This window comes from Ammospiza nelsoni, chromosome 23 (genome assembly GCF_027579445.1).
Source record: "Ammospiza nelsoni isolate bAmmNel1 chromosome 23, bAmmNel1.pri, whole genome shotgun sequence".
NCBI classification, from domain to species: Eukaryota; Metazoa; Chordata; class Aves; order Passeriformes; family Passerellidae; genus Ammospiza; species Ammospiza nelsoni.
The window spans coordinates 1,560,844-1,587,774 of NC_080655.1; the positions used below are offsets into that span (position 1 = coordinate 1,560,844).

At 59.0% G+C, this 26,931-nt stretch overlaps 1 protein-coding gene across 1 annotated transcript; it reads left to right on the forward strand.

The window, feature by feature from the left end:
- The first annotated feature begins 613 nt into the window (after nt 1-613).
- Nucleotides 614-25,098, forward strand: TEAD3 (TEA domain transcription factor 3). Its single transcript, XM_059488177.1, has 14 exons — nt 614-757; nt 11,950-12,203; nt 15,384-15,448; nt 17,106-17,168; nt 17,300-17,362; nt 20,472-20,483; nt 20,800-20,937; nt 21,135-21,178; nt 21,276-21,337; nt 21,904-22,037; nt 23,132-23,305; nt 23,843-23,983; nt 24,176-24,328; nt 24,950-25,098. The coding sequence occupies exons 2-14, from the start codon at nt 12,068-12,070 to the stop codon at nt 25,061-25,063; spliced, it is 1,299 nt and encodes a 432-aa protein (XP_059344160.1). The 5' UTR covers nt 614-757; nt 11,950-12,067; the 3' UTR covers nt 25,064-25,098.
- Nucleotides 25,099-26,931: the final 1,833 nt, after the last annotated feature.

Consider the following 26,931-nt stretch of genomic DNA (forward strand, 5'->3'; position numbering starts at 1 on the left):
AGGGATGGGGGTGTTTGGTGTGAGATGAAGACGTCAGGATGGGAAGGAAGAGGAGGATGAAGGTGTGTGGCAGGGCATTACAGTGTGCAGAGGACAATGAAAACGTGTGGAAGGGGATGGAGGTGAGCACAGGGACGCCGGTGAGTGAAAGGGGATGGGAATGAAGAGTGGGCACAGAGGGTGATGAAGATGTGCAGAAGGGGATGAAGGTGTGCACGGGTGACCCTGGCTGGCTGCGGACGGGACAGGACATGGCAGGACAGCAGCACCTTCATGCCCTGGCCCAAGGCCGCATCCCGGGAATGCCGGAGGGCGAAGGAGGAAGAGGAGGAAGGTGAGGAAGGCTCATAGAGGGCGCTCCCATTACCCGGGCCGAGCCGAACTCCAGATCTACCCCTTCCCAAAAAATAAACCTCCCTGTGTAAGGGAAGTCCCGCTGCCCCGACGGGGAGGTCGGGAGGGTCGGCGGGAGGAAGGGCCGGGAAGAGGAGGAGTAGGAGGTGGAGAAGGAGGTTAGGGGAGGAGGAGGAGGAGGCCCGGCCCGGCCCCGCCGCCTCCTGATTGACTCCCAACTTTCCGCTCCTCCCTCGCATAAACTTTCCCGTCGCTGCGCCTGGCTCGGTGCGCGGACCCGGAGCCCGCCGCGCTCCCCGCATTCCTGCCGCCCGCCCCGGCCCGGCCCGGCCCCGGCCCCGGCCCCGCTCCGGCCCCGCTCCCGGCACCGCGGCCGGCCCAGCCCCTCCGGAGCACGGAGCAGGTAAGCGCCCGCCGGGAAGAGATTCCCAACCCCCCTTCCTCCGCCTCCTCCTCCTCCAGCCCCTCCTTCCTCCCGGCCCGCAGCCCCGGCGGATGGCGGGGGGCGCCGGGGTCGCTGCAGCCCTGCTCGCCCCCCGGCCGGAGCTCGGTGCGTTCCCTCGGTGCCTGCCCCCCGATGGGCTGTGTGTGTGTGTGTGTTTGGGCGGGGGGCTCAGTCGGGCTGTTTGCGCTCCCCCCGTCGGTCCCCGGGCTCCCGCCCCGTCGGGGCTGCGCTGCCCCCGCTCGGTCCCCGCCGGGTCCCCCCGGGGTGACAAAGGGGCCTTGTGCCCGCACGTCGGGAGCCATCGCACCGGACGTTGCGGACCGGGATTGCCCGCCCCGGCCGGAGCCCCCCGGCTGAGGTGCGGGGTCACCCGCGTGTCACGCTACATGTGTGTCACACGCATGTAGGGGATGACCATGCACTGACTGTATGCTAAACACTTTGTGCCTCGTCATAGGGGTGCTTTGCTAACGAGGCGGCAATTAGATGTATAATTTTCAGCAGTGTGTCATCTTTATTATTATTATTATTATTTTATTTTTACACCCTCCTTGGGTTTGGTGTTGTTTTTTTTCCCCTTAACCCCCTTGGAAGGTAAATACGGCCAAGCCCTCGCAGAGCCACCCACCTCCAACCCCCCGAAACCGCTCAGGCCCTGCACAACACATTTGGCTTCTACTGACTGAGAAAAAAACCAGTTTGGGGAGAAACCAGCTGGAAATGATACCAGCGGCCCAGCTGGTGTGGCGGGCACCCTGCAGCTGTTGGGTGCTTGGCGGGGGGAAAGCTGAAGGCTGAGATTTTGGGGGGTTTTGGTGCTTTGCAGGGAGCCGGGACAAACCGGGCTGGGCGATGGTCCCATCAGAGAGGCGATAATCTCCTGTGTCAGGCACGCCGGGGTATTTTGGGCTCCGGCATCCTCTGTCCCCTCCTATCGCTTTACCCCGCGCGGGTACGTGCGTGTCGTGAGTCAGGGCATTGGCAGTGCCCGGCCACCCTGGGGGCCCCTGCCAGCCCAGCTGCCAGCCTCCCCTTGGTGCTGGAGCGCTCGTGATGCTGAGTGGGGAATTGGGGTTTGCCAGGCTGGTGTGCCCCCCGAGCACCCACTGGAGCTGGGGCCTCTGTGGCCTCACAGCCCACAGCCCTTGGGGGTCATTTCCCCCAGGACTGGGAGAAAAAAGGTCCCCAAAGCTGGTGAGGGCTGAGGGCTTGCTGAGGTGGTGAAGCTGGAACAGAAATGGGTAAGGGGGCTGGGACCCCGGTGGCAGGGCAGGTGATGGTCGCTGTGGCAGTGCCCCAACACTTCCCCACCAGGAAGGACGAGCATGACTGTCCCATGGGGACAAGGCACTGGATTTGGCCCTGTTTGGGTGTAACAGGGTCAGCATTCCCATGGGAAGAGACTGCAGATGGCTGTGGGGTGAGCAGCTCCTCCTGGGTGACAGCTGGGTGGCACAGGGGGACATTGCCATCCCCAGGGACCTCGAGCGCCCAGCTACCTCCCCACTGTGGGCCTGTGGCTGGCACCACACTGGATTTTCTGACAAGAATAACCCTCTGAAAGCAACGGGTCCAGACACCTTCTATAAATGGCACCCAGGTACTTCAAGGAGCCTCGTCCTATCCGAGGTGGCTGCAACATTGGGGGGAGTGGAGGGATGTTTCAACCAGGGCATTTTGGACAGCATAACCCTCCAGCAGTCATCCCACATCTAAAATCCCTTTCTTCCAAAGCAGAATCCTCCAGCTCCATCAGGAAAAGGGACTTGCATCCATTTGCCATGGCACACGGTGGCTGTTTATCAAGATATCAGAAACAGCATCTCCTTTTAATCACCATTTAATCCCCATCTTGCCACCACCAAGTGGGTTGGGAGGCGAGTCCCGGTGGCCCTGGCGCTGTGCCCAAGGAAGGAACCTTTTCCTGGCGGTGTGTGAGCAGGTCATGGCACTGAGGAGGTGGGGGTGGCAGCGGTAATCAGCTATAATTAATGTATTAAAAAGCAAGTAACCGCGCAGCTCCCATCAAACACACAGACAGCAAGAGGCTAGTGGCAGGTGAGCTCGGGGGTGAGACTGGGTGCAGGCAAAAAGGGCAAAAATGGGCAATTTTGGGCTGTTTGGGGGGGGAATTGTGTTTTCCTGTGTTCGTACTTCTTCTGTCTGTGGGAGTGGAAATGGAGGGGAAGAGGGGAGAAGGGGCAGCAAAACCCTAACCAGGGGTGCTGCTGGGATTTGTGTGACAAGAGCCATCCTGAGGCTCTTGGTGAGGTTGGAATCTCTCCATCCATCACTGAACTGGATGGGTGCTTTCCAAAAACTCTCCCATCTCTGGGAGCTTCCTTCTCTCATTAAATCCTTGATGGCTGTGGCGAGGGGCTGGCGGGACAGCCGCAGTGTTTACATCACCCTGAGCGCCGCTGGCGGATGGGATATTACCAACCACCCTTGATTTGGGAGCTGCCATCCACAGGGGATTTGCTGAGCAGCCAGGCCATGCCCTGACCTCCTCAGCTGTTTGTCCAAGGTGTTTTTTGGGGTGGGGGCCAGGCCGGGAGCGGCGGCAGCCGAGCCCAGGCACCTGCGTGTTGTGGTTGGGGCAGACACCTGAAGCGCATGGGCGTTCGCTATTGCCACCGTCACGTGGCGACTTATGAAATGTTTTTTTGGAGGGAGGGAGGGAGAGAAGGAGGGAGGGAAGGTAATGATGGGGTGAGCCGGCGGGGCCATGCCCCGCACCAGCCTGCAGCGGCCCCCCCTGCGCGATAACGCACGTCCGGATCCCGCTGCGGGTCTGGGCATGCTGCTGCAGCTCGGCTCCTGCTGCTCCAGCTTTCCCCACCTGTGAAATGGGAGCGAGGGGCCCCGGGAAAAGCTCCTGGTGCCGCTGGTCAGCCGCTGGCCTGGCTGTGATGGTGGGAGCAGGGGTTGTGCAGTGCTGGTGCTGTTTTGGGCTCCCTGTGCCGCTCGTGGCAGGGTTCCTGATGAGCCCATGAGGCTGAGCCCTTCGGAGGTGACAGGCCATGAAGCCCATGGTCTCGTTCTTGGGGTTGGCAGATGGTGGCCTTGTGGTGACAGTGTTCACATGGGGCTCTATGATTTGGGAAAATACGGATGGCAAGAGGCATGTCCCATCCTGGCATCACAAATCCCGATGGAACTCATCCCCCCCATCCCGTCCCAAACAGATGTGATGCTCCAACACCCCCAGCGTGCCCCATTACGCTGCCATGAGACAACAGCAGCCCCAAAACCCATCGTGCTCGCCGCTGCCACCTCCCATCAGGGCGCTGGGTGTGTCACAGGCTCTGCTGGGTCTCTGCTCCATAAACCCGACCCGGAGCTCACCCTGGGGCGCAGTGCTGCGAGCTGGGGTGACAGCGGGGCTGCGCTGCTCGCAGTGAGTGAGTGATGGAGGAGGCTGCTCGCTCCCCTTCCCCCTTGATCGGGACGGGCCCGGAGCGTGTGCTGGCAGCGCTCCCCAGGCTGCGGGGGGTGGCTGGCCGGGCAGGGGACAGCAGGGCTGCAGCTAATTTTAGGAGGTGGGCAGAGCCTCGGGGGAAGCAGCCGGCTGGAGGGAGGTGTCGCACTCGCACCGCGGTGCCCACGAGCATCGAGCGTGAGCGCTGGGGTGACCCTGGCTCTGGAGATGCTGCCCTGGGATGATGCCAAGGGGGCACTGCGCTGGCAGCCCAGCTTGGTGCTCTGAAGAGGAGCCGTGCCCCGCTGATGCCTCGCTGCTGGAGGGGCACCACACCCGCAGAAACACTCAAGGGCAAAGCCCCGCACTCCCAGTTGGCATTACCCAGGAGACGGGATAGAGAGACAGAGCCCCACGCTGCTCCGTGCCTCAGTTTCCCCGTGCCTGTCTCGCCAGCGCTGCCCCGGCGGAGGCAGGAAGGCTGAGCCGGGCTCGGGGATCCTCGCCTGCGAGCGCCAAGCCTTATTATTTCCCCACAACTGTCTCCTCCTCGCTCCTCGTAAAATTAGATCCAGCTGTTCACAATAGCCACTAACTTCTCTCCGGAAGATGTTCAAAGTTTACAGACGCGGGTGCGTGGAGGATGGGCTGCCGTTCCCATGCCAGCTCCTCGCCCTTCCCCCAGAGGCAGCCAGCTCCTGCCTCCCCCCGCCGGCTTAGGCAATTCGGGTTTAGGAAGAAGCACACCCGCACGCAGGCATGCGAGCTCCCGACCCAACCGAGCGTCGGGTTTTTATTAGCAGGAGGATCTGGGAGAGAAGGTCTGGTCCAAGACCCTGCTTTTCCCTGCCCGGCTTTGTGTGGGTTGGGCAGGGTTCTGCTTTCCCTGCTTGCCAGCACCTGTGCCCAGCTGTGGCATGAGTTTGGGCTCCAGCTCTTGTGTGAAGAGGCTGGTGTGTGCCCTTGCAGCCTTGCCTGGTGGCACTGCAGAGTTGTCAGCTCCAGCTGTGGTGTTTGGACATCAGCGTGCTGGGCAGGGGTCTAGCACACTGTGCTTGGGGCCATGCTCCTTGCTGGAGCTCCTTCTTTTACCCAGAATACTGCCTTCGTGTATTTTTAGCAGTTTTCCTCCCCAAGGATTCCAGAGCAATTTTTCAATCTGCGGGAGCCGGAGCCGCTGTGCCCGTCTGCAGCTCGGGGCTGGGGCAGGGGCAGGAGATGCTGGGAGGAGGTGATGAGCTGCCACGGGCTCCCAGCACGCTCCTGGCACGCACGAGGGTTTGCTCGCTGGGAATGGCTGGGGTGGTGGCAGCAAAATGGTGCTAAATCAAAATATCCCTTCCTGGGAATAAAGGCACTGATGGGGTTGGTGCAGGGCAGCCTGTACCTGATGTTGCAGCTCCTGGGGCACCTCAGCTGCGCACTGCTTGGAGCAGGAGGGCAGGGAAGCGTGGCCCCCCCGCAGGGGTGACAGTGCAGTGTCACATTCTGTGTCAGACTCTGGCATCCCTCTATGATGGTGGTGATGCCTGACAGCCGCTCTGCCCGGTGTCCCAGGAGCTGATCCCCCCTGTCAGTGCTCACACCCCCCATCCCATCCCATCCCATCCCATCCCATCCCATCCCATCCCATCCCATCCCATCCCATCCCATCCCATCCCATGGATCCCATCCCATGGATCCCATCCCATCCCATCCCATCCCATCCCATGGATCCCATCCCATGGATCCCATCCCATCCCATCCCATGGATCCCATCCCATGGATCCCATCCCATCCCATGAATCCCATCCCATGGATCCCATCCCATCCCATCCCATCCCATGGATCCCATCCCATGGATCCCATCCCATCCCATCCCATGGATCCCATCCCATCCCATCCCATCCCATCCCATCCCATGGATCCCATCCCATCCCATCCCATCCCATCCCATCCCATCCCATCCCATCCCAGGGGGTGTTTCTGGCTGGGAGCTGAGCGTGGCAGTTGCTGCTGAGCCTGGGCTCCAGCGGGTGCCACAGCACAGGCACTGGGCACAGCTGCTGCCTGGGCAGGCTTGGGTTTCACGGGGGCGGAGGTGGCTGGCGGCAGGTGTGAAATTCATTGCAGCCTTCCTCCTCCTCCTCCTCCTCCTCCTCCTCCTCTTCCTCCTCCTCCTCCTTGCCTGGTAGTGTTCCCCTGGGAGATGTTTTCCCTGGCCCTGCTGCATTGGCATAAATTGGGGTCAGCAGCACCTGGAGCTCTTCTGTGGAGGGATTTCTCCTCCTAGCAGCAGGACAGAGGGCTGGTGGGGTGCCTGGCTGGCCCCAGTGGTAGGACACTGTCTCACTGAAGGCAGAAAACTGCCTGACCCAGGCTTCCCAGAGACCCTTGTTTTCCCCTTGGGACAAGCTGGGAGTCCCCAAGGACTCAGTGGCCACTCTGAGCTAATCTATAGGTGATTTTGAGGAGAAGACATGCTGAGATGTCTTATTTTGGCCAATCCAGCAGTCCCCAGTGGGTGCTGTGTCCAGCACTGGCCGTGCCATGGGCTCCCAGCACTGGGGGTGTCACGGGACACCATGGGGGTGGCCCATCCCCAGCAGGCAACTCCAACCCTGTTGTTTCCATGTTTCATAACACAGAGAGCAATTAATGCTCTAAAAGCTTTCTATTTATGCGCTGCTGGGTGAAACGCCCCGTCCTGGCTGGGCAGGGCAGCGTAATTGGGCCAGGGAGGCACGCTGGGTTACAGTGTCCGTCTGTCCTCTGCCCTCGGGTCCTGAGCCTCAAGACTCGAGCAAAACCGGCTCAGGTCCTGCACAAGGCGAAACCCAGCTGTGCCAGGACTGGGAAAAGGAGGGGATGGTTTGGATCCCTGTGATTCTGCCATTAGGAGGGAGCTGTGGCCTGGGTTTGTCTCAATCCCCTCCCTCCTCCCTACCCCAAATATTTTGGGAGCAAATCTCTCACACTTTCTCTCTGTTCATCCACAGCTCCCTGGGATGAGGGGTCTGAGCATCACTCAGCCTCGCATGGCTGAGCAAGGAGCAGCCACATCGCTGCCAGCCCAGGGCTCTGCAGGGAGCTGGGGGAGCTGTTGGGGGGCACGGGGAGCCCGGGGCAGCCCTGGCAGCTCTCCTGGCCCTGGTGGGATGCTGCCACGTGGCTTCCTGCGGTTTCCTCGCTCGGATTGCTTCCTGAGCCGCCCGCCAAGCCGGAAGGGACAGGAAGTGATAGAGGGCAGGAAATTAGCTGGGCTGTCTCACGGGGAGCTGGTCTGGTGCACTGGGGGCTCTGCCACCGCCTGGCTCCCCACCCTGTGCCAGGGGACCCTTCAGAGAGGCTGTGGCCAGTCAGGGAGTGCAAACCTGGGTGGGAGAGAGCAGGGTGGCCACCATTCCCTCCCTGAGCCAGGGAATCCCTCAGCACAGCCTGGGAGCCGTTTGGAAGAGGAGCACGATGTAAACAAACCTCCTTTCACCGCCCTCTCACCCGCCCCGGTGAGCTCTGGCTGTCCCTGGCACGGCCGTGTGCCAGCCAGGATGGCGTTCCCCTGCAAGAATGGGGCACCAGGGTGTTCCCAAAGGGTCCCTGGGCACGGTGCCAGGGGTGTGGGGCTCCTGTGAAGAGCTGCAGGGTCATCCTGGCACAGCCGAGAGCTGCTGGGTCATCCTGGCACAGCCAAGAGCATCCTGGGTCATCCTGGCACAGCCAGGAGCATCCTGCTCTGCGCACTGCATCTTCTCTGGGGTGCTGTGGTCCTGCTGGTGTCCCCCAGGAGCTCCACAGCTTTTGGGTTTCCTTCCAGGGGCTCTGCAGAGCTGTCACTGTGTGGGCAGCATTCCTGCCGGCCGTGTCACCAGGTGGGGAGAGGCAGGAGCAGGGACACGGCCCCCAGCCAGAGCTGGCCTGCCTGAAATGAGGAGTTTGTTAGTGAAACCCTCTGCCTGCCTACAGCTCAGTGCCAGCTGTGCCCTCGCTGAGCAGTGTGCCAGGAAGGAGGAGCTGGGGTGCCCCAGAGCCCCATCTTTGAGGTCTCACAGCACGCTCAGCACCAGGGAGGATGGGGGCTCATGTCCCCTCGCCTGCAGAGTGTGGGTGCCATCAGTGACAGTGACAGGGAGGGGTGACAGCAGTCTCGTGTTCCCCACAGGACTGGTGCAGGGGCACTGGGCTGGGGCAGGGCTGAGCTGCTCCGTGCTGATCCTGCCCGGGCTTGTCTTGAACTTTTATCCTTTTGCCTTTGCCTTTGGGGTCTGTGTGCAGGGGGAGGGAGAAGGGCTGGATTGCCCTGGGCCCCTGCATGGGGAGGCAGGATGGAGGCAGGATGGATCCAGGATGCAGCTGGACCCCCTCCCTGTCTTTGCAGGGTTCTTTGCCTCCTCAGTGTCCCCTTTGCAGAGCCTTTTTGTCCCAATGTCCCCTGGCACGTGGGCAGCCCCAGGTGAGAAGGGCTCCTTGGGGCTGCCCTGCCCCACACCTTGTCCCTCTTTGTGCTGTGCTGCAATCCCCTGGTGGAGCTGCTGACCGTGCCCTCCATCCAGGTGGTTTGGGGAGAAGCTGTGGCAGCAGCCACCACCACCCCTGTCCCAGTTTGGGCAGCACACCAGGGTTTGGGGCAGTGCAAGGGCTGCTCCAAGGGGGTGTGCCCCATGGTGCACCAGGTGGGATGGTGCTTTTGGGGCTGACCGTGCTGGGGCAGAGGAATGTGCTGTCCCCCAGCCTGGCAGCACAGGTCAAGGGTGAGGTCTGGGTGCATGGGGGCACTGTGGGAGTGATGGGCACCTCTGCCCGTGTCACAATGTCCCCGTGCCCAGCCCCAGGTGCTCTCCCCTGTGCCACCCTGCACGTCCCTGACCCGATCCCTATCTCAGCTGGTTGTGCTGGATCCAGCAGCACCTTGCTCCTGCCTTTTGGCACTCACAGGGTGCTCACGGTGCTTCTGTGACTGCAGGTGCTGCCTCCAGAGTATTTCCTTCCCTCACCCACCACAAAACACCCATTTCTCAGGTGCCCTTCCCTCTTTGCTTTTGCAGGGTTTAAGGAGGTTTCCTGTAGCTCTAGCAGGGTCCCCAGCCCCAAGCAGCTCTCCCAACAGGGCCTGCAGCCCCACTGCCTGCTCAGGCCCCAGGTTTGCCTCCTCACATCCCCTGCCCCTGGTGCTGGGAGCTGTGGGAACACCGTGCCAGGCTCCTGGGCAGCCTTGACTTGGCAGGGAGATAAGGGACAGGCCCACAAATTCAGGGAGTGAATTGGAACTGAGTGAGCTGGCACCCCCTGGGCTGGGTGCCTGTGACCATCCCCTCTCATGGGTGATGGGCATCCTTAGAGCGGGCAAGCATCCCCTGGGGATGTGGGTCAGTGGTCCTAGGGAGCCCAAACCCTGCAGAGATGCCCGTGCCATGGGAAGGGTGGTCTCTGTGATCTCTGGGATGCCCAAACTCTGCAGAGATGCCCGTGCCGTGGTTGGGGTGGTCTCTGGGATGCCCAAAGCCTGCAGAGATGCCTGTGCCATGGGAAGGGTGGTCTCTGGGATGCCCAAACCCTGCAGAGATGCCCGTGCCCTGGCAGGGGTGGTCTCCCTGCCCTCTCCCTGCGGAGCAGCTGGCAGCCAGCAGCCGGTGCCATTATTTTCTGGCCGGTCCGGTCCCCTTTTTGCCCGTGCCGAGCAGGTCTGGCCGCGCTCTCCGCGGGCCGTCCAGCCGTGCCGGTTCCCTAATTGCTGCTGTTGTTGGTGTTTTGTAAGGGCAGGGTGGAGCCGTGCCTTGCGTCAGCGCGGTGCATGCACCCTCCCTCCAGGAAATCCAATGGCTTCCAATGCCTGCCCAAAAGCAGGTTCGGTGGAGGAGGAGGAGGAGGAGGAGGAGGAGGAGCTGCTTCCTCGCACCTTGGCCGGGGCCCCAGCATCACCCTCCCTCCTCTCCCAGCTTCCCTGAAAAGGCTGGGCTGGGATTTCCCTGCTGCAGGGGGCTGGGGACCGCCAGGGGAGGGGGACACGGGTGTCACGGGCAGGGTGTGGGGTCAGCTGTCACCCTGCCTGGGCAGGCAGTGCCTGGCACGGTGACCCGGGGCACTGGGCACGCTGCCTGCCGGGGTGCAGCCAGCCCCTGGTGGCTTTGCTCTCTGTCCTGTGGCTTTTCCCTCGGCCCCCAAAACACCCGTCAGCGGGGATGGCAGGGAGTCTGGTGAGTCCCTGTAGAGTCACCCTGCAGCACCAGCTCTTGGGGTTTTCCCTGTTAGGGTGAGCTGATGGTGCTGCTGGGTCCTGGGCTGGCACCGGCCTGCAGAGTCCCTGGCACTGAGATTGGCACTGGGGGCACTGAGCTGCCACAGTGCTGAGGGGTCTGGGTTTGCCATGGGGCTGCTATGGGCTCCTTGAGGCCTTTGGGGGCTGCTGCAGAAGCTGAGGAATCTCAGGTTCCCCCATGTGTGGGGGTCCTGGGAGTCCAGCCAGGGCTCAGCACCAGGACAGTCACACCCCCCTGGGACAGAGCCCTGATGCTCTGGGCTGTATGGGGGATTGAGGATCCCCCTGGGCCTGTCCCCCTGTGCCACCCTCTCCATCCCTCCCATCCCCAGAACCCTGTGGGGTTTGTACCCTGCATCGCTGCCCCACGGAGCCAGCAGCAGCAGGCACAGCCAGGGTGCCCCTGCCCCGTCCTGCAGTGCTGCTGCCATCCCTGCCTTGGCCGGCTGGCTCGATCCTGCAATCCCTCCAATGCAGTTCTCCTTATTTGGCCACAGTGCTCAGCAAGAGGGGGGGACGGCACCGGAGGGGCTGACATCACATCGCGACGAGCGGGAGAGGGAGAGAGAGAGGAGCGATGGGGGGGCTGAGTTTCTTTTTTTATAAAAGGAAAAAAAAAAAAAGAGGCAGCGAGCAAGGCCTCGCAGCGGCACTTGAGCCAGCGGGCTCAGCAGTTCCTTTAAAAGGAGATGTCTGTGCTGGAGACCTTTGTACACTCCCAGCCCGTCCGGGAAGCGCGGCGTCGCAGGAGACACCTCTGCGCTCCCACCGCCGGCAGCTGCCGCCAAACATGTTATTGCAAAACTCTGCAACGCTGCCGTGCTGCGAGCTGGGCAGCAGCAGGAGGGAGAGGAGGAGGGCTGAAGGCTCCCCAGCATCACCCACCAGCTGGAGAGGGCCAGGGCTCCAGCTGAGCATCCTCGGGGTGGGGGGGCCTCTCCTGGTACCAGGGGAGGGCTGCTGGACGGCTCTGGCCACCTGGTTCCCATTAGTGGGGTCTGGCTTGGAGCTGCTCAGCATCTCCCTTCAAATCCCAGCCCTGCCTTTGCCAGTCATGGTGGAGATGGGATTTTGGGGCCTAGGGGTGTTTTTTGGGCCAACTTGCCCAAAGAGACTGTTGTTTGGCAGTGGGTGCTGGAACAGGGTCAGGGTTCACAGGCTGTGGGGCTGCTGCTGCCCTGACCCGAGGTGTCAGCCATAAACACCATGTGCCCAAGTTCCTTGTATGGGTAATACAGTAGCTGGGGGCAGTTTCCTTCCCAAACTTTATTTGGGTGGATCCTGGGTGGTCACTTGTGGCTTGGGTTTGGGGGTACTCATAGAAATCATGCTGTGCCCCCAAGGAGAGCCTGTTTGTGTGTCTGATTCCCTACAATGAGATGCTGCTCTGGGTGCCAGTGAGAACAGGGTAAGAGCCAGGAGCAGACTGTGCTGTCACTGCACCCCATGGCCCAGCAGGGGTTGCTGGCTCTGACAGGTGTCCCCGTGTCCCAGCAGGTTGTCCCATATCCGTGGGGGCTCAGGGTCGGAGCCCAGAGCAGCCAGCACCATAGCGTCCAACAGCTGGAACACCAGCGGCAGCCCTGGGGAGGGGCGGGAAGATGGCCAGGACGGCATGGACAAGAGTCTGGACAATGATGCCGAGGGAGTGTGGAGTCCAGACATCGAGCAGAGCTTCCAGGAGGCGCTGGCGATCTACCCACCCTGCGGCCGGAGGAAAATCATCCTCTCCGACGAGGGCAAGATGTACGGTGAGTGCTGGGGCTGGGGTGGAGGCTGAACTGAGAAACCTCCTGCCCCCAACCCACGCTGGGTATCGCCCTGGAGCATCCCCCGAGCCCGAAAGCAGCTGGCTGGGTTTCCTGCTGGGGCTGGGCTGGGCTGGGCTGGGAGGTGCCGGTGACCTGTGTCCCTCCCTCCCGGTGACCTGTGTCCCTCCCTGTGTCCCTCCCTCCCGGTGACCTGTGTCCCTCCCTCCCGCTCCCTCCCTCTCTCGGCCCTGCCGGACTGACTGGTTTGGTGAGGCCGTGGGGCAGGGAGCGGGCACGGGACTGTGGGGCCGGGGCAGCCCCAGCCCTCCTGCTCCCCTGTGCCTCCACACAGCTCCCCAAACCTCCCCCAACCAGCCCTGGTGGCCAGAGCGCCCTGTGGCAAGGGTCACTCACCTGCCCGAGCCACCCGCACCCAGCTCAGCTTTTGATGATTTCGTTGCTCGGCCCCACTGGGGGATGATTTTGGAGTGTCAGCCTCGTTTTTGGTGTTTTCCCAAACTCCCTGTCCCTGCCAGGCAAGGGATTGGTCCCTTCTGCCCTGCACATCCCATGATGTCACCCCCAAGGGCCAGCGACCTCAAAGCCAGGAGCAGGCTGCCTCATTGACATGGTGACAACAGGGCCAGGGCTGGCATCTCTATCCCCAAAATTCACCTGCCCAGATGCTGCTGTCACAGCAGTGCCTCCCCCAGTGCCACTAGAGAGGGACAAAGGCTTGCTGGAGAGCACTGTGCCACTGTCCCCACAGCCGTGCCAGCTCCCTGTGCCACCCCATCTGCCAGTGCCCCCACCCAGGGCATGGGGGCTGCTGGGGGAGCGGGGTGAGGAGGAGGAGGAGGCGGGGGAGCACAGGGCTTCCCAAGCCTATGCATTTTTTGGATTTCTCTGGGAATAGCTGAAGTGCCGCCGGGGAGCCTGGCCCTTCAAGCACGCCCCAACCGGTTTTTCCAGCCTTTCAGAGACATCTGGCAGCTGCTTAAAGAGGCAGCAGCCCCTGCCCGCCTTTCATCTCCCCCCCACCTTCCCCAGCACCTCCCCACTGGGACCCCCAGGACCCCTGGCTGGCATTATCAAGGGGCACTGGCAGCACAGGCAGTGCCAGCATGTGGCACAATGGTGTGCCAGTGCCTCTGCTGTCCTTCACACCCCTCTTTTTGGGGGTTCCATGGGTGCCCAGGGTGGTGCCAGTGGGGATATCACCCTCGAGCACTGCAAGGGTGGCAAAGCAAGGTGGGAGCTGGGGAGCCAGGACCCAGCACGGGCACACTGGGCCTTGCTACACACTCGGGTTATTTTTAACCCAGCCTGTCCAACTGGTTCACGTGGTGGTGTCAGGGGAGAGGAATTTGGGGAATGTGGTAATTTGGAGGAGGACGTGCCCTCTCGGAGGGAATGGCAGGGTCCAGATGAATCACAGGCAGAGGGACAAGGGACAGGGCACGTGGGCACAGGGATGGCTGCGAGGGCGCAGCCTTGGGCACGGTGTGTGGCAGGATGGGTGCAGGAGATGCTGGGCACCAGGGCTGGCACTGGCTCACTGAGTCCACAAAGGCCCCACATTTCTTTCCTGGATTTTTCCCCATGTTTCAGGGTATGGGGGGCAGAGGATGGGATTTAGGAGCAGGGCTTGCAAAGGGGGGATTTGAAGGTGTACCCCCAAAGTGGGGCTCAGCAGCAGGGGGTGTCACCTCACCTGGGTTTAAAGGACTCCCTTGCACACCTGGCCTCTGCTGGGTGCTGAGAGGGAGCCAGAGGGGTGGGAGCTGTGCTCAGGGTGACACCAGGGTGCCATGCCGGCCGTGCCAGGGGTACCCCCTTTGTCACCCACCCACCCACCAGCTCCTGCCTGGCAAGGAAGGGGCAGCTGTCTCTGCGTGCCACCTGGCCCTGTCCGTCCCCATGTGTGTGTCCCCCCAGCAGGGCCCAGTTGCTGTGGGGCTGGGAGGGGGCCAATCAGGCTGGAAGAAGAAGTGGGGGGGGGGGGGGTGGGTTTGTATTTTTTTTTTTTTCTTTAAGGGATTTTTTTTTTATTCTTTTAAAGCCGAAACCCGCTCCAAGGGCATTTCGACAAGTTCCAACCGCGACCATCTGGTCCATTAAAATAAATCTGGCGTGCCTGGCTGCCCCCGTGCCGGGGGGGCGGCGGCGGGGCCGGGGGGGCCGGGGCCGGGAGAAGAAAGCTCCCAGCTGCTCTGACGTTCGAGCGGAGATTGGCCACAGCTGGCCCCTGAAATGTGGCGCAAAAGCAACTTCTGCTTCGAATTAGCCCGGGACGTTAGGAAATACTGGTGGAAAGGCCAGCACGCCTTGGGAACGGGAAGGGGAACGACGGGCTTGGGGGGACAACCCGGGACCCCTGCGGGCACTGCCCGGGGTGGGCTCTGCTGGGGCTGCCCTGGGGTTTGTGCGGGGGTCCCTGGGGGCTGTCACCCCGCTCTGAGCCCGGGGATGGGCAGGAACCGGGCATTTGGGGTGTCCTGGCCCGGCGTGGCCACCCCCGGGTCCCCGAGGTCGCCCCGACGCTGTCGCGGCAGCGCCACCTCCTGGCAGCGCCTCCCTCGCCAGGCTGGGGGGCCGGGGCTGGGACCCCCGAGTTCCCGGGTTGGTACCCAGAGTGCCGGGGCTGGGAACCACCTGTGCCGGGGCTGAGAACCCCCTGTGCCGGGGCTGGGACCCCCGAGTGCGGGGCTGAGACCCTGAGAACCCCCCGAGTGCCGGGGCTGGGACCCCGCGGTGATCCGGGGCTGAGACCCCAACCGAGTTTCGAGGCTGAGACCCCTCCAAGTGCCGGGGCTCAGACCCTCGAGTGCGGGGCTGATGCCCCCCGAGTGCCGGGGCTGGGACCCCCCTGTGCCGGGGTTGAAACCCCCCCGAGTGCGGGGCTGAGACCCTCCCTGTGCCGGGGCTGGGACCCCGCTGGGTCCGGGGATGAGACCCCCGAGTGCCCGGTTTGGGACCCCCCCCCCAGTGCCGGGGCTGAGACCCCCGAGTGCGGGGATGAGAGACCCCGCGGGGATCCGGGGCTAAGACCCCTCCGAGTGCCCGGTTTGGGATCCCCCTATGCCGGGCTGAGACCCCCGAGTGCCAGGGCTGATGCCCCGCGGGGTCCGGGGCTGATGCCCCCCGTGTGCCAGGGCTGACCCCAGGCTCTGCCCGCAGGTCGGAACGAGCTGATCGCCCGCTACATCAAGCTGCGAACGGGGAAGACACGGACGAGGAAGCAGGTGAGGCGTTGCTCTGCTGTTTTCTCCTGGGGTGGGCTCGGGCCGGGGTGGGAGGCGGTGCCAGGTAAGCCCGAGCGGGAGCGGGTGTCCCGCTGTCATCTGTGTCCCCTCATCCAGCCACTGCTGCTGCCAGCAGGTTCCCCATCCTCTGTGAGGAGCTTCCTTCGTCTGTGAGCACAAAACCCTTGGGATTTCCTCAGCCCCAGGGTGCCTTGATATGGGGGGCAGGCAGCACCCCGGCCCCCCAGCTGGTTGGGGTGACCCTGTGGGTGGCAGGAGCCCCCAGACTCTCTCTGGGCAGTGTGTGTGTGTGTCTGTGTGTGCCTGCATGGGTCTCTCTGCTGCACCTTCTGGATCTGGGCACTGTTCCTATCTCTGCCCCTTGCCAGGCTTTATGCCACTTGTGCCACAGCAAAGGCACTCCAAACCCCATGGGCTGAGAGCATGGCACCCCCATGCCAGCCAGGGATCCAGGGATGGGCTGTGTGGAGCTGTGCTGCTGGTCCTGGTGGGGCTGGAGGTATCACAGAGCCCTTGCCCTGCTCTCACTGCCCTGCCTGGCTGGATGCTGGGGCAGGCAGGGATGCAGGCAGGGCAGGAACACACAGAGGTCCCTGCAGGAGCACACAGAGGTCCCTGCAGGAGCACACAGAGGTCCCTGCAAGCCCTTGCTTCACAAACCTGTCTGAGGAATCAGAAGCCAGTCCACCCGTGTCAGCAGAGCCCACGGCCTTGGATGCTTGGGAGCATCCCCCACCACAGAGAGATGGTTGGGTTTGGGACACTTATTCTGGGACTGTCCCCTGCCACAGGTCCCCACAAGAGAGGGATGCTGGTCTCCAGCACTGCAGAGGTCATTCCTCCAGGACTTGTGCTGAAAGGAGAGGGATCAGGGTTAGGATTTTGTGGCCACTGGTTTTGTGTTCAGAGCAATGCCAAGCAGCACTTCATTTCTGGATTAAACACTGAACTGGGCCCCCCCTCCATGGGGGAAGGATGCAGTGCTCTGGAGGGACTTGGGAAAGCCATGGGAGAGAGCACCCACAGACAGCACTGATCCCTCTGTGCAGGCATCTCCTGGGCAGCCTGGTGTCTCCTCTTGGACAGCCTGGCACTGATGGGAGCAGGTTTTTGCCAAAATCAGCCCTGAAGCCCTGTGGGTGCATGGACACCCACCCTTCCTGTGGATGGCCCCCAGCCATGCTATGCCTTTACTGCCTGGACATCAGCCCCTTTCCTTTAGATCTTGCTCTTACAGGGGTCTGGACACAAAAACCCCACTTTGTCACCTTTCCCCTGTGCAAAATCAGCAGGAGCCCTGGGGCAATGTGCCAGTCCCTCCTGGACCTACAGGCACCTGGGGCACCTCAAACCTGCCAGTTGCTGGCAGAGTCTGTCTGTCCATCCCCAAGAGGTGCTAAATGGGGACCCCCTCAACTGCAGCAGCTTTACACCAAGGAGCTCCACCCCAGCCTGGGGTGGGCACAAACCAGCATCAACCAGGGTGCCCCAGCACTTTCCTTCCTGCAGTTCTTGGCACCTCGGGAGCAGCCACAGCGCTGCCCACTCCTGCACTCCCTGCCCCGGGGACAGAGCCTGCCCTGCAGGATCTTCACTCTCTCTGTATTTTCCTTTTGAACGGCGTGTTGGGCCCTAGGTGTCCAGCCACATACAGGTTCTAGCTCGGAAGAAGGTGCGGGAGTACCAGGTTGGCATCAAGGTACGTTGGCGCCCTTGCCCAGGTGTCCGCGGCGGTGTCTCTGTGAGCATGGGCAGCCCCTCTCCTTCCTCCTCCTTTCCTCTGGTTGACGGCTCTGCTGTTCCCCCTCTCCTTCTGCTCTCTCTCTGCAGGTCTCTAGCCACTTGCAGGTTCTTGCCCGACGGAAATCTCGTGAGATTCAGTCCAAGCTGAAGGTACGCCCTGCCTCGCCTGGCCCCCACTAACGCACTGGGCTCTGCCGTGTGCTGCTTGCTTTCCTGTTTTACCTCTCCTGTTTTTGGTGTTTTTTTTCCTTCCCCCTCACTTGGCTCCTTGGGTCAGATGGTTTTGTACAGGCGTCGTTGTGGGATGCCCAGAGAGAGGTGCAAGGAAGGCACTGCTCGTTCCTCCAGGAGGGTGAATGTGGTGCCAGATCCCCTCTTTGCATCCAGGCAAGGACTCTGCCATGGGAGATGTGGGTTTAAACCCTCCTCTGGTGATGTGGGAGGGCTGTCCTCTCTTTTGGGCCATCAGGAGTTCTCCCACAAGGAGAAAAGCCCCCCAGGGCAGGCAGTGAGGCAAAGTGAGGCTCAAGCAAGGTGTGCCAAGGCTCATTTCCCTGCACAGCTGACCTGAGCCAGCTCAGAGCAGGTGCTGGTGGGATGTGGGCAGAAGCAGAGGGGCCCCAGGGGTCCCTGCAGGTGGCAGCCCAGTGGTTTGTGATGGGTGTGAGCACTGCCTGGGGCACCACAGGGATGTGAGTGGCAGCAGGTCCAGCTGGGGACAGTGCCAGGAGCCAAGGGAGCCAAGTGAGAAAAAATGGATCATTCTCTCTCTCTTTTCTGGTTGGCTTTTCTTTCCTTCCTTCCTTCTTTCCTTCCTCCTAACTGGAGCCCAACTAACTTTCCATAACTGTTCCCACCAAACTTTGTGGTGGCAGTGGGGAGGGTGAGGATGGAGGGCATCACCAAAGGACCAAGCCCTGCTTGGGTTGGACCCACATGGTGCCAGGTGGGGGACAGAGAGGTCCTCAGAGCACAGCCACCCACTGGGGACAGCCAGCTCCTGCCCTGTGCCTCAGTTAATCACAGCTCCCTGGGGAGCCCCAGGGGTGATTTGCTGCCTTGCTGTGCGAGTGGGAGCCCAGGAAATCTTTGAGGTCCCAAAGGCATCAGCAGCCACCCCTGTCCTGGGTGCTGTGTCCATCTCCAGCGCTGAGGCTGGCAGTGCAGCCCACCGTCACCACTGTCAGAGCTGGAGCATTTTCATCCTCAAAGCTTTAATAATAAACTCCAGCTCGTGCTGCCTGGGAGCCCACCAAGGTGTGCCCCCCAAAATCCCTCAGCAGGGACCCCAGTGCCCCATGAGAGGGATGCCAGGAGCCAGACCAGGGTTTGGTCTGCCAGGAGAAACCAGGGAGAGCATCTGAAACCTATTTTGGGATACAAACCTTTGGGCTTGGATGCCTTAAACCCAGTCTCCAGCCCCAAGAGGAGCAGTCAGGGAAGTAAGAGGGGCAGCAGGGTCAACAGCAGTGGAAGAATAAAATAAAATAAAATAAAATAAAATAAAATAAAATAAAATAAAATAAAATAAAATAAAATAAAATAAAATAAAATAAAATAAAATAAAATAAAATAAAATAAAATAAAATAAAATAAAATAAAAGTCTTTCCTTGCCACATGTCACAGTGCAGAGCAAAGGGAAGTTGGAGGCAGGAGTGACCCCAGGGCTCCATGGCTGTGCTCTCCATCCCCAGCCATGCTGTCTGAAGGATTCTGCCGTGGAGCAGCAGGGCAGAGATCCCCCTGAACAATACTTGGAGGATACAGAACATCCCTTCTCAAGATCAGTGCAGGCAGTCCCCTGCCCTCAGCCTGCACTGTGGGATGACCCTGTGGGATGAAAACACTTCCATGAGCAGCATCTGTATTTCTGAGCTGCAGCCATGAGCAGTATCTGTATTTTTGAGTTGCAATCAGAGCAGTTTCTGTATTTTTGAGCTGCACTCATGAGCAGTACCTGTATCTGTGTTTTTGAGCTGCAGTCAGAGCAGTATCTGTGTCTGTATTTTTGAGCTGCACTCATGAGCAGTACCTGTGTCTGTATTTTTGAGCTGCACTCATGAGCAGTACCTGTATCTGTATTTTTGAGCTGCAGCCATGAGCAGTATCTGTATTTTTGAGCTGCAGTCAGAGCAGTACCTGTATCTGTATTTTTGAGCTGCACTCATGGGCAGTATCTGTATCTGTATTTTTGAGCTGCAGTCAGAGCAGTACCCGTGTCTGTATTTTTGAGCTGCACTCATGAGCAGTACCTGTATCTGTGTTTTTGAGCTGCAGTCAGAGCAGTACCTGCGTCTGTATTTTTGAGCTGCAGCCATGAGCAGTACCTGTATCTGTGTTTTTGAGCTGCAGTCAGAGCAGTACCTGTATCTGTGTTTTTGAGCTGCACTCATGAGCAGTACCTGTATCTGTATTTTTGAGCTGCAGCCATGAGCAGTACCTGTATCTGTGTTTTTGAGCTGCAGTCAGAGCAGTACCTGTATCTGTGTTTTTGAGCTGCAGTCAGGTGTGTGTTCATGCTCCCGGCATGTGGCTGCACGCCCGCCCTCCTGCCCTGCCCCAGGTGAAAATAAATGAAGCATTGATCCCTGGGGAGGGTTCAGAGGCAAAGCAGAGGGTGTGCTCTGGGACCAGCATGGACGTGTCCCAGCAATGCAGCTGGAGGAGCCCTGGAGCTCCTGCCCAGCAGTGCTGGGACTTTTGGGGCAAAAGGAAAAGCAATTGATCTCCTCTGTCAGTGCACACACGGCTCAGGGGGTGAGCTCAGGGCTTTCCTTGCAGTGCCTGGACTGGGGGAGTTGGTGCCCACATCCCAGCGCATCCCAGCAGCTTTTCCTCTCCATGCCCCAGCACTGGGGGCTTCTGAGGAGGCTGTGCAGGATATTAAAAAGCCAAGAAAGGCACAGTGACCTCTTCAAAGAGTGGGTGGGGGTCCTTGTCATCCCATTCCTGGTGGGATTGAGCCTGGGCATCAGTGCCCACCATGGGCATCCCCTGGTCAGGCTGGGTGATGAGCCAGGGTTGGGGTGGTGATGACCCAGTGTGCTGGTTTCAGCTGTAGAGTTAATTCTAGAGTTAATTCTCTCTAGAGTTAATTCAGGTAGAGTTAATTCTCTTCACAGCCACCCCATGCCTGTGCTGTGGAGAAAATGAACTCTGCCCCAACTGACACCAGCACCGACTTAGGGGAGGTGTACAGAGCACCCAAAGGTTCCCATCACACTCTAACCTTTTTTTTTTCCTTTCTTTTGCGCACAGGCCATGAACTTGGTAAGTTGAGCTTGAGTCTGAAATTCCTTTTGTTCCCCATTGCGTTTTTCCCTCTCCAGTGGAGGGGCTAAAAGCTCTTCACATCCCCAGGGCGGGAGGGGGCATTTTCCAGACCCATCAGCTTTTGCCCAGAGGATATTGGCAAGCTTCAGATGTTAATTAAAGTTTGAGAAGGGGTGGGGGGATCCCTCTGCACGGTCCCAGGCTGGGCTGTGGGATTGGCTGCTGCCTTTACAAACCTGTCAGGCACGCTGGGATGAGGGAGCTCATTCTGCCCCTATAACCCCGCTCCCCCCCGTCCCTCCTTTCCCCTCAGGACCAGGTCTCCAAGGACAAGGCTCTGCAGAGCATGGCTTCCATGTCCTCAGCACAGATCGTGTCTGCCAGCGTCCTGCAGAACAAGCTCAGCCCCCCTCCTCCTCTTCCTCAGGCCGTCTTCTCTGCTGCCCCCAGGGTGAGCACAGCCCCAAACCCCCCCAAGGGGACACTCAGGGGTGGGGGGACACCACGGGCTGGGCAGGTGCTGTTCAACAGCCATTCTCAGCCCTGGTGGCAATGCAGGGCTCCCTGCTGTTGGCAGCAGGTGAGGAGGGAAATGTTGGGAGTGGGAGCATCAGAAGCCACTGACTCTTCCCTGTGCTGTTTTCCCAGTTTTGGAGTGGGCCTATCCCAGGACAGCCTGGACCCTCTCAGGAGTAAGTACAGACCCCTCCACACCTGGCACCAGCAGGACCACACCTTGGCAAGGGGCTGGGGCATCCTGGTAACGTGATGATGCTTTTTCCTTTCCAGCATTAAACCGTTTGCACAACCAGCTTACCCCATCCAGCCACCCATGCCTCCATCACTAGCCAGTAAGTCACGTCCTCACCCCCTTGGAGGGAACCCAGGGTCCCTGACAGAGATTGTCCCCTCCCATGCACCGTGCCACGCACCTGTGTCTCCTCCCCATCTCTACTGGGGGAAAAACCTGGCTTGAAATCCAGCAAAAAGCTCCACAGTGAGCAGGACCCTGCAGTCCCTTCCCACCCAGAACAGCCCTTGTTTTATCCACCCTGTGCTGGGTGGGACGTGGATATGGGAGGTGGGGGATGCAGCAGCATGGCAGGGGGGGCTCAGGTGGATATGGGAGGTGAGGAGCGATACAGTGAGGACAGGGGCTCACCCCCATGTTTTATCCATCCTGTGCTGGTTGGGATGTGGGTATGGGAGGTGGGGGATGCAGTAGCATTGCAGGGGGGGCTCAGGTGGATATGGGAGGTGGGGAATGCAGTGAGGACAGGAGCTCACCCCCATGTTTTATCCATCCTGTGCTGGTTGGGATGTGGATATGGGAGGTGTGGGGTGCAGCAGCATTGCAGGGGGGGCTCACCCCCGTTCCCGGCTGCCCCCCCACCCCGTGTCCCTCCCCCTGGCTCAGGTTACGAGCCCCTGGCTCCGCTCCCGCCAGCTGCCTCGGCCGTGCCGGTCTGGCAGGACCGCACCATCGCCTCCTCCAAGCTGCGGCTCCTCGAGTACTCCGCCTTCATGGAGGTGCCCCGGGATGCCGAAACGGTAACGCTCCCCTCCGTGTGCCACTCCCACCCGGGATCATGCCCCTCCATCCCCGTGCAGTTACTGCTTAGAAAAAACTTACTATGATGGAGCGAAGAAAGTGTAATAATTTGGAGATAGCTGCCTTTTGTTTGTTTTTCTTTGAATGCAGTAACTGACATAACTGTTTCCCCTGCAAAAATGAAGACATGGGGGTACAAGAGCATTGTATTTTATTTTATGTCCTCCATGCATCTCAATTTTATGCATGGAGGCAACCAAGAAACAAAGTTTAGAAGGATCTTGCCTATAAACACAAGAGAGATGCAGAATTCAATCGCCTTGCCTTCAAAGTACAAAAGATGTGATTTCTAGAGGAAACTGTGAATTGCATAAATTGATTTGCAATGAAAGTAGGGAGACTGTTTCCCCAAAACAACTCATGGCTATTCCCACCCAAGTCACAGCTCTGCTCACTCACATTACAGTAACACCTACAGACTGTAGAAAACTGCACATTTTTCACTGTAGAAAGTGGGGACTAACAGACAGAAGTTCTATCCCAAATGTTTTGTGGAGATAATCAAAACTCCACAACTTTTGTGAAAGCTGTAAAGCCGATGTGTTTATTACAGCGCCGTACGCACATGGGAATCGTTCCCCTAAAATAGCATGCGTACCTCTGGGAACTTCAGGTCCTTTTTTAATCCCACTCTCAGATACATATGCGTACAATTTCACAATAGGTTCATACATATTCATTTTTATGAATTTCGAGTGACATTTGCCTCTAGTTCTTCTTTATCAGAAAGAATTCCTAGGTCAGGTTCACCTGCTCTCACAGCAGTCTCTCTGTCTCTATCACCCTCTGTCTTCCCCCCTTATCTCTGTTCTTCATTGAAGAAGTTTCTCTGAGCTTAAGTTTTGCAGTCATGCTAAATAGTTATGTTTTCTAACCGCACACTCAATTCAAAAATGCGCATTTCACCTAAATCAAAATAGATTTCTACCCTAGAAAATTTCCACTTTGCCTCACAAAGACCTTGTGACGGATAATAAATCTCAAACCTCCTGCCTGACCCGTGCTGCTGCTGTCCCCACCCCGCTCCCTACAGTACAGCAAACACCTCTTCGTGCACATCGGCCAGACGAACCCCTCGTACAGCGACCCCCTGCTGGAGGCCGTGGACATCCGTCAGATCTACGACAAGTTCCCCGAGAAGAAGGGCGGCCTCAAGGAGCTCTATGAGCGCGGGCCCCAGAACTCCTTCTTCCTCGTCAAGTTTTGGGTATGCTGCTGGCAGGGTTGGGGTGGGGAGGGTCGTGCTCGAGGCGCGGGCTCGTTGCGGCAGAGCTGTGTCGTAGACGCATTTTATGAAAAATCCTTTCCTAGGAGTTTTCCTCCTGAGAGGCCTCAGGAACAAAATGTGAACAATGGTTATCTGCTGCTGTGGGATGCAACAGGTGCATCTGGGATTGGTCTCATGGGGTTGTTTCTAATTAATGGCCAATCACAGTCAGCTGGCTTGGACAGAAAGTCCAAGCCACAAACCTCTGTTATCATTCTTTTTCCGTTCTTAGCCAGCCTTCTGATGAAATCCTTTCTTCTCTTCTTTTAGTATAGTTTTAATGTAATATATATCACAAAACAATAAATCAAGCCTTCTGAAACATGGAGTCAACATTCTCCATGTCTCTTCCCTCATCCTGAGACCCCTGTGAACACGGTCACAGAGCTGGAGCACCCTGGGCAGCTCTGAAGGCTGGTGTCTGTCCCTTGTCCCCATCGAGAGCTCATGGGAGCTTTGTCCCTCTCCTCTCTGCAGGCGGATCTGAACAGCACCATCCAGGACGGGCCAGGGACCTTCTATGGTGTGAGCAGCCAGTACAGCAGTGCAGAGAACATGACCATCACCGTCTCCACCAAGGTGTGCTCCTTTGGGAAGCAGGTCGTGGAGAAGGTGGAGGTGAGTTCCACGCCCCGCTGCGTCGGGAAGGGGTCGGAGTTGGTCCAGGGCGGGTCCTGGGATGGAGAAAATCCCAGAGCTGGGGGTAGGACACACGGGGGCCCGTCCAATGTTTATGGCTGGGGTGGGGAGGACACTGCCACGTCCCAGCAGCAGCCATGGCACAGCTGCTGACCCTGCTGTCCCCTGCAGACGGAGTACGCGCGGCTGGAGAACGGCCGGTTCGTCTACCGCATCCACCGCTCGCCCATGTGCGAGTACATGATCAACTTCATCCACAAACTCAAGCACCTCCCCGAGAAGTACATGATGAACAGTGTCCTGGAGAATTTCACCATCCTGCAGGTACCTCCCCTCCTTTTCCAGGGGCTGTGTCCCACCAGGGGTGTGGAGCTTGCACTTGCATTGACCCTGCTGGCCCTGCATAGACCTGGCTGTGCCTGGCCCCACACGGACCCTGAATTCCGGGCAGCAGATCTTGGTGCTGCTCTGCCCAAGCCTGGACAAGTCTACCAGATCATAGGGAGCAAAATTTTCATGGTGCAATGAAATTGGCCGTGCCTGAGTTTGTTTGACTTCACCAAACAATCTGTAGCAGTTTTTGGTGTTGCAAATGCAGTGGCTGGGCCTGAGCCAATGCAACCTCCCCCAAACAAAGTTTTGGTGGTGCAGTTTGGGCTGTTCCTGAGCCTGTGCAACCTCCCCAAAACTGGGTAGTAAATCTTGATGGTGCAATTAAATTGGCTGTGCAACTTAAGAAAATATAATTTAAAAAAAAAAAATTCATAATTATAATTAATGAAAAAAAAATTGATGGTGCAATTAAATTGCCTGTGTGACCCCACAAATAACGGGTAGCAAATCTCATGGTGCAAGGTGGTTGTGCCTGAGCCCATGCAACCCCCCCCAGGTAACAGCACCTGCCCATGGGCACAGCACCCCCTAACTCACTCTGCTCTGCTGCAGGTTGTTACCAACAGGGATACCCAGGAAACCTTGCTCTGCATTGCCTTCGTTTTCGAGGTCTCCACCAGCGAGCACGGCGCCCAGCACCACGTGTACAAGTTGGTCAAGGACTAGGGGGGCCCTTGGGGACAGGTAGGGGCACGAGGGGCGTGCAGGGGAGGGAGGGGGCCCTGCAGAAAAGCCACCCTTTGTGCCTGTTGCCTTGGGAGAAGTCATTTGAAGACAGGAGGAGGAGGAAGAACAACAACAATAGCCAAAAAAGACTGACTTGTGATCACAGATGTTTTCTACTTAGGAACAGTTTCTTTTTTTTTTTTTTTTTTTTTTTAATAAATAAATAAAATTACCAAAAAAAAGAAAGAAAAAAAAAAAAGAAAAAGAAAAGAAGAATGGGAAAGGAAGTGTAGGGAGAAAGGAAAGCCACATCTGGAGCTGGAGAGGGAGAGAGCAGCCCTTGGTGCTGCTGCTGAAGGCCAGGAGCCCACCGTGCCAGCAGCAGCAGGACGTGGGAGCAGAGAAGGACCCTCCCTTCAGCCCAGCCTCGCTCAGAAGCGGCCCCAGCGCTGAGAGGAGAGGAGAGCAGCGAGCACGGACACTCAGGAGGATGCAGCACCGTGCCAGGGGTGATGGTGGCTGGCACGGCAGCGACAGTGGCACTGGCACCGCGTGGCACAGCCCGGGGGACGTGGGGATGGACAGACGGACGGACGGGCAGCGCAGAGTGGAGCAGGGGGACACTGCCACCCCCAGGGATGCTCCCTCTCCATGCCCAGCTGGGAGCAGTGGCAGTGAAGGCATGAGGGCATTGACAATGCAAACCATGGGGGTTTATGGCTCCTTTTTTTTTTTTTTTTTTTTTTCCAAATGAAAGTGCTTTTTAATACCTTTTAAAAAGACACCTTGCTTGTAATCAGGCTGATGGGCCTCTGCAGTGCCCAGGTGCTGCCCTCCCACCCTGCATGGGAAGTGTCTTGTTTAGGGAAGGATTTGGGATGCCTCCATCTCAGGCTGGGATTTGTGGGGGATTCCTTGTGCTGTGTTCAGGAATTGCACTTGGGGCTGGCCCAGGCTCAGTGTCCCCACTGTGGTCATGAGTAGAGAGCAGTGAGGGCAGATTGCCTGATTTATTTTGTATATGTACATTCTCCTTGTTTCAGGTTGGTGTTTCTTTTTTTTTTTTTTTTTTTTTTTTTTTCACCTTTTTTTGCCTTTTTTTCTGCAGTGACTGTTCCAATCTGCTCCATCCACTCCCCTGCATCCTGTGGGAAGTGGCCAGGGAGGTGCAGGGAAAAACAAATTGAGCAGTAGAGGGCCAAGCTGTCAGTGGGCAGAGTTTGGGACAGAAAGGACAGAGAGGGGACAGAGAGCAGGAGGGGTGCCAGGATAAGGGACTGGGCCAGCTCTGAGGTGTTTTTGTGGCTGCAGCCCAAAGCAAGCCAAGGCAGAGTGCCCAGTCCTGAGGCTGTGATTGCAAGGGCAGAGTGTGGGGAAAGCAACCTCGGGGTGCAGGAGGGTGACAGAGGGACAGAGGTGGCAGGGAGCAGGGTGGCAGGGGGACAGAGAGCTGAGGTGGCCAGGTCCCGATGGGTTTCTCATGTTGGCAGGGGGGTGAAGGCAGTGGGCAGGAGGGCAGGAGTGCTTTGAGGGGCACTGCAGCTGCTTTGGGAGGGGGACAGGGCAGGTTTAGGCTCAGTGCTGCCAGTGCAAGGAGCAGGAACAGCCCCAGAGCTCAGGAAAGCGCCTTGGCTGCTGCCTTGGTGCCATGTGTCCTGTCAGCATGGGGACTTGGACCTCTTGCTGCTGGAAAGAGCCACCCATCCCTGTGGGATGGGGCAGAGCCATGCCAGCCCCATGCCAGCCCCATGGACTGAGGTGGCTGCTGTGAGCAGGGGGGGGAAGAGAGAGGGAAAAATCCAAGGCCAGGCACTGGCAAACCATGCCAGGGCCGTGCTGGGCCAAGTTCTCATATGTAGCATGTTTGT